General features: G+C 38.1%; 1 protein-coding gene across 8 annotated transcripts in view; it reads right to left on the bottom strand.

The window, feature by feature from the left end:
- The window catches only part of LOC135493048 (tetraspanin-18B-like), a 228892-nt gene that overhangs the window by 66230 nt on the left and 152030 nt on the right, over window positions 1-10632 (bottom strand). For 7 of the 8 annotated variants that reach the window (XM_064779889.1, XM_064779892.1, XM_064779884.1 and 4 more), the window contains one exon: window positions 344-442. The exons of the other annotated variant lie outside the window; for it this stretch is intronic. In XM_064779889.1, the coding sequence (XP_064635959.1) occupies window positions 344-442 (99 nt within the window). The remainder of the gene's footprint in view (window positions 1-343; window positions 443-10632) is intronic. 8 annotated transcript variants of the gene reach the window in all.

Here is a 10632-nt window from a genome sequence, read left to right as displayed (position 1 = left end):
TTATGTACATGCAGTGAACAGTGCCAACATCATATATCAGGTAAAATGCACGGAAAAAAGCTATTGACGTGTACTTTCTGTTGGAATACAGTAAGTCATGATTACATTAACCCATTGAACTCTAGTATTCCCTCACCATTTCACTGCAACGCTTCACTGAAGAATGATAGAATATATGTATTGTGGTGTCTGGTTCTTAGGGGTTTCTAAGCTAATTTGAGACAAAAAGGCCTGTAAGGGCTTTTGTTAAAATAGCTTAGAATTACCTAGATTCCTACCACCACAATACATATATTCTTATATTCCTTCACACCACTAGACTAATATTATCTTTCATTGTCACCTCATATTGCGTGAAGTCCCAAGCTGAATCAAACGCCGTTTTGTTACCATATGTTGATCTCATCTTGGCTTGCATACCTTCAAGAAGGAGGTCGTAAACCTGCAAAGAAGAATTGAGGACATGTACGGAGGATAATAGATCATTTCACCAAAATATACTAAAAGCCATTTTTTATAAGAATCAGGTGGATTTCTATTAGAGGGTTATATATGACCGTCTCAGATTTGGCTTAAATTTTTTTTAGGGAAAGGCCTATGGGTAGATAGAAAGAAACGGCCAGGCGCCATTGTGCTCACCGTATAGATATTTGGCGCTTTGGAATTCATCCTGGTTAACAAACATTGCACATGTATATTATATAGGTCAAACCAAAGTCGGTATGACATGTGATGTATCGTTGCTTGGAGTAAGTACCATACGAATATCATTAAAAACAAGTCACTAATAAATGAGATATTGCACATTTACCTATTTTAGTTTTGGCCTTCTGGTGGCAAAGTTGAGCACCAGATCAAATCGAAATTCGGTGTCAGAGGTAACATGACGTAGGGAGCTATGTGTATCGATTTTCAAGTTCATAGCTTTAGTGGTTAAGAAACGTGCCATAGTTACACTTAAACGGACTTAATTTACGCCAATTGACCTATGTGACCTTGAAAAGTACGTCAAATCAAAAACACGTACAATATGTGATATATCCTTGCTAGGAGTACCCCCAATAAAAATGTCATCAAAAACAAATCACAAATAAGTGAGATATCATACTATTTATGTTTTCAGTTTTGGTCCCCTGATGGCCAAGTTAAGAATCAGACCAGACCGAAATTCACTGTCAAAGGTCATCTGACCTAGGGGGTCATGCATACAAAGTTTTAAGTCCATAGCTTTAGCGGTTAAGAAACGTGCCACTTTTTTTTAAATAGGATACGACGGACGACGACGACGACAGACACTGCAGTGTTGTATAGACTCACCGTACCGGTGGCCAAAAATCCTGACAATTTAGTTTGACAAGCTACATGTGGTTTACTAATGAAGAGGAGATCCTCAGCTTTACATTAATACCATTCTTGCATAATTGCGGTCTCGCATGTTCGAGTAAATTGTAATTGAAAATGACAAGCTCAAATCCAAAATGTCCAAGTTTGGGTAATAAGTGCAAGTTGAATGAATACGTTCAAATTGTACGTTTACCAACTTAATAAAAAGATAAAAACGAACACGATTTTCTCAGGAATTTTTACGGCTTTATTCAAATATCTTCCAATCTTGTCTTTTATGCTCCCACATCTTCAACATTCCCTCCTCCTCTTACAACACAGCGATGGAGCATGCCCTGAACTGCTTGTCTGACCATTGCTGAATTCCCACATAAAACATCAACTTCGTGTTGAATTCTGCCCTGCAAGGCCAAACCAAATCAGATCACCGGGAGGAGTCGCAAACACCTTGTTTTTCATGTATCCCCAAAGAAAAATGTCACTTGGTGTGAGATCAGGTGATTTGGCCGCCAATTACACTGCATGGTTGAGGGCGACGACTCAGTCTCCAAAAAGTTCTCTCAGTCGTTCACTCACCACAATTAAGCCCCGTCTTTGGCCCACCAGATACGTCTGAAGACCAAATGAACCTGTCGCTCAAAGTGCTGCTCCAGTTGCGGTAAAATGTCATCACTGATCATCTGCAGATACATGTTACCATTGACATTTGTTTGAAAGAAAAATGGTCTGATCACCTTGGCCCATATTCATAAAAGCCTTCTAAGCCTAGTTGGCAACTATTTTGGAACCTAGCTGCCAACTAAGCGTAGTTGGATACTAAGTGTTATTCATAAAACCCCGCTAAGCTTAGTTTGGTGCTAAGTTGTCTGCTAAATTTAGAGGTGCTCTTGGGTTTCTCTAAGTCACTTGTTGGCAACTAATTTTGTCAATTCTACCTTGGATTCAGAGGCAAGATGAATTCAGGAGCTGGCAAAGTTGCATCGTATGATGAGAAGAGAACAGGACATTCAGACACATACTTATTTTACCTCATGTTACCCCCTCTAGTATTCAATGACATTGAAAAATCCTAAAATATCATACAATATCACGAACATTAAATGAGAATTTCTTTTCACTAAAAGTATTAGAAGTAACTCTAGTTTCCAGCAAAACTCAAAAACGTGGAAAAACATAATTTAATCACCCGGGTATATTTTTTTATTTTGGGGCCTTTTTTAATTCTCAAAATCAAATCAAACCCTGCAACATCAAAAAAAAGCCTATAGGGAAAAAATAGACAATTCCAACCATGTGCTGCAAAGGGAATCAAAATCAGTCGATCTAATGCGGAGGTACAAATTATTTTAGATGTTGATATTTAGACGAAAGGCACACACAAAATTCTTACATGCCATCCTCTATTGATAGTGAAACCTTGTGGTATGTGGTTTGGGACAAAGGCCAAATGCCTAGCTAACAACTAACAAAATCTTAGTTGACAATTACCTGCCAATGATCTTAGCAGGGTTTTATGAATAGGACTAGAGGCCTGGCGGCCTGAATAGCTACGCTGGCGGAATTTAATAGCAAGGAATGAGATGAATGACAAGAAAATGAAGCAAGTAATATATCGGAGTACCAGAATGTAGGTTTATGGTAGATAGGGTGATGTGGACAGACTAGATGGAATCAAGCTTAGACAAATGGGGCCACATTCATGAAGGGCGTTCAGCTTAAAACATCGTTTAACTACTGAATAGACAGATTCTGGTCATTCATGTAAATCTTCACAGAATATGAATAGGCCCTATAACTAATCAGGGAGAAGTTACATACGTCTAATGAATTTGGTCCCTTAGGGTGGATGACAGTTGTGAAGGTTCTATTTGAACTGCAGTGAATGAAGTAGTTGAGGGGTTCTTTTGTCACATCCGCTCTTCAATACCTTCAGTGCCTTTGCTCCCACTGTGTTTAAGCAGGCCAGCGCAAAACTGCCCTTTCAATACCTTTAGTTTGATACCATTAACACCACTGCCTTCCTCAAACGGTGTTCAAGTTGTTTAGTGAGTCATAAAAATATATCAGGGTAAACCTACTCTTAAAAACGTTTAGTTTGATATCAAACACGGATGACACCTTTCGCTGTAACAGTCTCCAAGTAGGTCAGTTGGTAACGAAAATGGGTTAGCACAAACCTACTGTTCATTGTCTTTAGTTCGATACCAAACACGACTACTTTAGCTATAACAGTCTTAAAGTAGGGCAGAAGGTCATAAAAGTATGTCAGTGCAAATCTCTCCTTCATTACCTTAAGTTTAGATTAGTTCTTGTGACACTGCCCTATTCCCTCCCATAAGGCTACAATGCAGTCTCTAGATTGTGACATGAGGCATGATGCCGTCTCTAACATCACCCTCTCTACTCGCATATCAATCAGGCTACAATGCGGTCTCTTACTTGATTGTGAAATGAAGCATGATGCCATCTCTTTCATCACCCGCTTCTCTTATATAAATCAGGCTACAACGAAGTCTTACTTGACTGTGACATCAGGCATGATAACGTCTCATACATAACGCTCTTCTCTTATATCGATCAGGCTACAATGTGGTCACTTACTTGATTGTGACAACGCCCTCTTGTCTCATATCACTCAGGCGATAATGCGGTCTCTTACTTGATTGTGACATGAGGCATGATGACGTCTCTTACATCACCATACCCCTTGCCTGACATCTTCTAAAAGGTGCAAGTTGCGGGAAATTTTCATGTAGAAACAATTCGGTTTCCTGGTATCAAATGATCAGACGCAGTGCTGTCTTTACACTGGCAGATAAACTAAACATAAAGGACTCCAATTGCGCCGTGGATAATTCATTTTCTGAGGCATTTCCCCCTCTCTCAACCCAGGGTCGAGCGCGACAGTTAAGGGGTAGGAATTTTAACTCGACCTAAGGTCGAGCATGACACTAGTATAAGGGTAAAAGGTTGCATGTTCAAGAGTTTAGGTTTAATAGGCAAGCTTTATTTTTTAATATTATAATGAATAAAAATTCAGAGATGCCTATTCAATTTCAAGGCTTCTTTATTCAATCAACTTGTATAATACAGTAAAACAAGACCAAAACGTGAAGGACAAATCAACTAAGATACTGCGTCTTCTTTCCTGATCCTGTCAATCTCAAGGCTGACTGGTTGATTGGTTTCGTGTCACTAGTTCCACAGCATGCACAGCAACACCACTTTGCCAGTGGAGACCGCCAGAATGATTCGTAGATTATAGACTGCATCATCCTGTAAACACGAGAAAAAATATCACTTTGTAAAAAGACCCCATCAAAATAAGACATTTATTATCAACATATGAACATTCCCGATTATGTTACAAAAACAATGAGTAGTCTGTCCCGATACGCGAAAACCGTGAGAGGATATACAACCCTGTATGGCTTGCTGTTCATGTTGGAGATAAGGTAAAACATAAATGTACAAAAAAAGATCAAAACTTTTGTGAAAAACTAGTGAACCGGTTGGGGGGGGGGGGGCTGGGGATAAAATAAAGTTAATAAATTTGAAAAAGTTCACCCTTATTTTACTGACGTTCACCTTGGTAAAGTTTGGACACATGGCTTGCAATGCAGACTTTACTTCCCTGCATTATGTTGCAGTGTATTGCATTTGTTAATGTACCATAATCGGGTATGTAACTGTAATGTATGGTAATGTATGGTTCATGCAGCTCCTCACGGTTTTCCGTATCAGCATAGACTGAGAATGGCAGTTTAATTGTTCGTTAAAAATACCTCGCAATTCCAGCAGACTACTTCGTTGCTATTATTTGTGTACTCTGACGAGTGTCACAATCAAAGGTGTATGATATCATTGTTATTTTGAAACATGAGAAAACGTCAACTTCTTGTGGAGCGGTCCGCCATGTATGTTCATCTAGCGTTCGGGTTTGTTTTGATTACATCGATGATGTTTATAAATACAAAGAGGCTATTCTTATAACAAAGTTTCGTCTGGATTTCAAAGTCATTCTCCTGTAGTTGTTAAATCTATGTGTAATAGATAATTGTGAAGTATTACGATTATTTCATTCTGATGATTGGGAAGAATTTTTGGCAACACTGTTTTGTGTATAAAATGTACTATGGCGTTCATGTGTGTTTTGATCTTCGACTTCCACTCAATGACTGAGCAAATTTAACGAGACAGAAAGCCAAAAACAGTTACACTTCCTACGTAAACAAGCTACGGGAGTCATTTTATACTTAGACTTTTCAAATAACAGTTGTCATGGCCAAGTGTCTAGCAAATCAAGAGAAAATACAGAGAAAACTCACCCTGGTTTTCTGTTAAAACGTCTACCGTACGTAGATGAACTGAGCGCATGAATCTGGGTTTCTCTACGTGTCTTTTATTGGCAATATTAATTAGAATTAGACAAAATAACCCCACAAAACGACATGCTGACATTGAGAATCAAAATATAGGGAAATACCACTTTCTAACTGCTCGTTATGAAAAATTTAGATTGGAACTATGTTTTGAAGTGAAGGTACACACTATATACATTCGCAAAATGGCCATCACTTTATCAGCCTTGGCTGCAATGCCTTAGGGCAATGCCTTACGTGTAGCGCGTTCAGTACATTACAGAGACAGGTAGGATCGAGGCCGTTTTGCGACTTTTGACCAGATGACAATTTCCAACTTAAAATCTGACAATTACTGGGCGTTTAGTCTTTCTGCTGTGAATACCCTCACCGAAAGGCAGTGCACTGAAAATGACTGCATCACACTGCTTTTGACAGAAACCCCCACTGCATATGAATGTCTTATCCATATCATTTTTTCTTAATGTTTTAAAACCACCAATTTTGACTGAAAGACCACTGCAAAGCACTGCCCCTTGCATATCATTTGAATGACGTATTTCAAAAAAACTGCCTATGACTGAAAGACCACTGATTTCCACTTCTCCAACTCTGATCGAAACCCGTGGCATTTTCAACATGACTGAAAACCACTGCTTTATGACTGTTGAGATTAAGACTTGATGGCAGTGTAAAGCAGTGGTAATTGCAGTCAAATTCAGTGTTAAATATCACCCATAATGAGTAATAGGGAACCCCATGTACGACTATCTACGACTAATCCTGGAATCGTGGGCATTGTTGCGGTGCCAATCTCAAAATTGACGCCTGGGTCAGCTCCCTGATGCTGCTACTGAGAATAATCTTTGCAAGAAAGTAAGATAACTTTTACGTCTTTAAACTTGTATATTCAAACTGCAAACGGCACGGACATACACCAATCTTTGTCGGCAGAGGATCTATCTCGCCAGAAATCTCCTGAACCAGGGTTTCAATGGGGACAATAGGCTTGAGGACTTGGACTTGGCTTGGTCAGTTGGAATATACTCGGGCTCTGAACTTCGGGCAGAAGTTTCACCGGTTACTGTTAGTACGACACTTGCTAGCGCTAGCTGGCTTGCTATTTAACTTTGTTGCTTCCTTCAGCAATCAGGAAAGCTCCCTTGGTTGGTTCTGCCAAATGCTCAGAGGACCCACGTTATATACCCCCAGACCAACGCCAAGAATGCATAAACAATAATTGAATTGACGTCATACAACATTCCTCGCATACCAAACTCTCGGATGACGTAGGTGATGACCTAGTTGCCGGGGAAAACCCTCGCAATATGCTAATTAGGTTGAGTTGCTATCGAAACTGACCAGCGCGGTTACCAACTGGGGTGGTAACAAACTAAAGTGAATATTTCTTAACTTTGCCGCTAATCGGCACCAACAGGCATAAAACTTCACCCTTCATCATTATTCATGTAAATTTGGCAAGAATTCACTGTTTTACACCACAAACACTACCAAAAACCCAACATGGATAATTTCTGTAAACACAGGGGGTCTTTGGTTTTTTCCCAAAACCTACCAAACTTACCAAATACGTAAAATGGATAAAATGACAAGGTTCCCTATTACTTACTTAAGTTGGTTAAAGATATCCTCTGCTAATTAAATATGAAAAAGATCTATTGCCTTAGATGTAAGGAAATTACAGGTAATTCGGGTAAGTTAACTCATCATATTACTTCAAATGGACACAGATATCTACTGGTCAAGTGCTCGAAATGTCACAAGAATAAAAGCAAGTTTACTACTTAATGATTTTTTTTATTCTAAATCATGAGTGAAAGAATGTACAGTTATGTCTCTTTAGAGAAGTATTTCAGTCAATACAGAAATAGTGATGAAAACAGTCAAATGCAGTATTTCAGTCAAATGAAACAAAATGGTTACATTAGACCAAGGGTTGAACCATTAATGACAATCTCTGAAGAAGATCCGGACAAAGTTCACAGAGTAGAGCTCGATCTTACAGTAACACCTATTACTCAGGTAACACCTATGAAGCAGTATGATACATTCACAGGAAGTGATGCTCAATTGTGCCATAACTATGGACACTTTTTGAATGCCAGAAAAAATTGAATTTTGACAGACCGGCCAAGCAACTCTACACATACTGCAGGAATTGCAATTCGACCACTTACAGTGATGACTTTAAGAATTCAGAAATCACTATTGAGAACAAAACACGTTACTTTGACTACATCATCATAAACCTTGGCCAGACACGTCTGTCAGATTTATTGGTAAATGATTTGAAACATTTTATTGAAAATAGGATTAAGGTTTACTTCTCAAGTCCAAGAAAATGGCTCTGTGCGGCCAGCTATGAAAAAACAGTCCTTAATGCCTTGCGATTTGGTATTGTTAAACTCAAACCCAATGATGTCTTACCTGGTCTAGAGTGTGACACTTATTTAGAAATTGAATTCATTAACAGAGCAATTGGTAAACCTCAGTTGACCAAAGAAAATTTCACAGATCTCAGAATGGTTTTCTTGGCATTCCTCAAATATCTTCATTACAGGGGAGTTAAAATTAATATAGATTACAAGCTGTTTTTACACCAAGCATTTAAAGCATTGAAAATTGATTATGTAGTATTGAAACCGAATCCAACTGATAAGGACCGACTGGATGATTTGAGATCTCTATGGTCTGGTTTCTTAGGAAGTATTTTCTTCAAAAATTACAGGCTTGAATATGAAAATGAACAAGCAATCGATAAACAAAGTAGAATTTAATTGAAGGCATTAGAGGTGCAAGATACCAGTAAATGTTACCCTTTACCATGTAGTCTAGAACTTGCAATTCTGTCCAGGATCTAGATATCCTCTTTCTGGTAAGTAGGACTTTTCCTGGAAGGGATTTTCCGTTCAAATAAATGAATAATCAGACATCAACGATAATTGAGCAGCAAATGAAACAAATCGGAGTAATCCCAGTTAATGGAGTGACTCCAGTTAATTCTAGTTTAAATTCAGTTAATTCTAGTTCAAATCTAGCTAATCCCATTGCAACTAATTACCAACAGAATGCAGCTAACTTTCAACAGAACACTGCTAATTACCAGCAGAATTACACAACAAAGCAACAAGCTTCTAACAAGGCGTTAAATAGTTCAAATTTAGTCAGTTCTAGTCAAGGTCTAGTTAACACTAGTCAAGGCCTAGTTAACCCTAGTTGCCAACTGGTGACAAATAGCAGTCAACAGAATTTAACTGAAAATGGCCTTAAAGCTAATTTAACTGAAAATGGACTTAAAGCCAAACAAGACCTCGAAGTTCTGGTTGCAACAGGTAAAAGCAAGGATTTCCTGAATAAACAGTTTACATTTAATGACTTAGACGCAATGAATGAGAAGGAAGTACTGAAACACCATAGAATTTACCAGACAAAGATGGCTGTCAGACTTAACGATTCATTTGGTAAGACAGTCTTAAAAACTTACACTAAATTAACAAAGTTTTTCTTGCCTGTTGATGACGAAGACCAGCTGTACGAAGACCTAAGAAATGATTACATTGTTACCAATGAATTGGACAGATGGTTAGGATGGTTGAGTTTGAGAATGGGTGCACTAACTGCTCTTGCCTTATCAACACTGATCACTTTAGGGCATTGTCAAGAAACAAAATCTGCTAGTGAAAATGAAAATTTCATAAGATTAAATGGAAGTGGAACCGAACAAAGTCCAGAGAGTAGAGCCCGAGAGCATAGCTCGAGTGACGGACAGTGAAAAGCCCATTAAGAGAGCAAGAACTGAAAAACAAATTGCATGGTCTCGAGAATTAGGTAAAAGATCTCAGGAATTCAAGAAGTCAAAAAAGCAGAGGTTTACTGGGGAAGACGATGAACACAGGAAAGAAGATGAACCCAGTAAAGAAAATGAACCCGAACAAAGTTCAAATCATAGCATTCATAATCAACCAGAGCTCGATAAGCCTGAGGTTACCACAAATACTGGAAGTTCCAGGAGTACAACACTGTATGTCATTTTAGCTGCATTTGGTTTTGCAGTCATCATTTACTGCTATCCTAAGATTAAAACTAACAAGAAAGTACGAGAGGGTAGTAAACCAGAAGTAAGCAAATTAAAGGGTAGTAAACCAGAAGGTAGTAAACCAGAAGGGTGTTACACAACTCCTAAAACATGTAATCTTAGTTTAATGGAGTAGAATTTATTCAAGTGATACAACAAGAATTACTCAAAGACACTATTCCCAAAATTTAAAGTAACTGAGCTACCTCTGAAATTAACTATTTTACCATTCTCATCAGTGATTTCAAATTTGACTTGATTTGTACATTTTTTGTTCACTATTTTTCTTACAATTGAGCTCATATCTCTGGTATTGTACCTGATCACCATCTTCAACAGGAACGATACATAAAATGTCAGAAGGTTTATTGTTGTAGAGGGTCTTAGCTTTGTCAACCAAATTTGATCTTAAGAATAGTTCTTTTCTGTAAAAGTTAAGTGGCTTGGAGGAGTAGTATTTTCCTTTCTTGTTGAACGAATCTTGTTTAAAGCCGAACCATTCATTTACCACCTCGTAAAGAAACATGAATACTTTGGCACTCGCTGGCAGGATATCGCTTGCCCACCACAAGTTGTAAAGCGCTATCGTTTTCAAAGTGATCGATTTTATGTTCAATGTGTCTGTTAAGTTAAGCTCAAATATGGCTTCATCGCATTCATTCTCAAAAATTATGAAATCCATTTCTATTTAATTAATGTTATTTAATTAAGGTTAAACATTCATTAAATCACTGTAATCAATGTATTTTTCATAGTACATGCCGAAAGGCAATGTAGAGATGCCATCCTCTAAGATGAAATGCTTGTCATCGAAAGGGCTTAAGCTTTTCT

The sequence above is a fragment of the Lineus longissimus genome, chromosome 8 (genome assembly GCF_910592395.1).
Source record: "Lineus longissimus chromosome 8, tnLinLong1.2, whole genome shotgun sequence".
Lineage (NCBI taxonomy): Eukaryota > Metazoa > Nemertea > Pilidiophora > Heteronemertea > Lineidae > Lineus > Lineus longissimus.
Note: the sequence above shows the minus strand (reverse complement) of the source record. Positions and strands in the feature narration are given on the sequence as shown.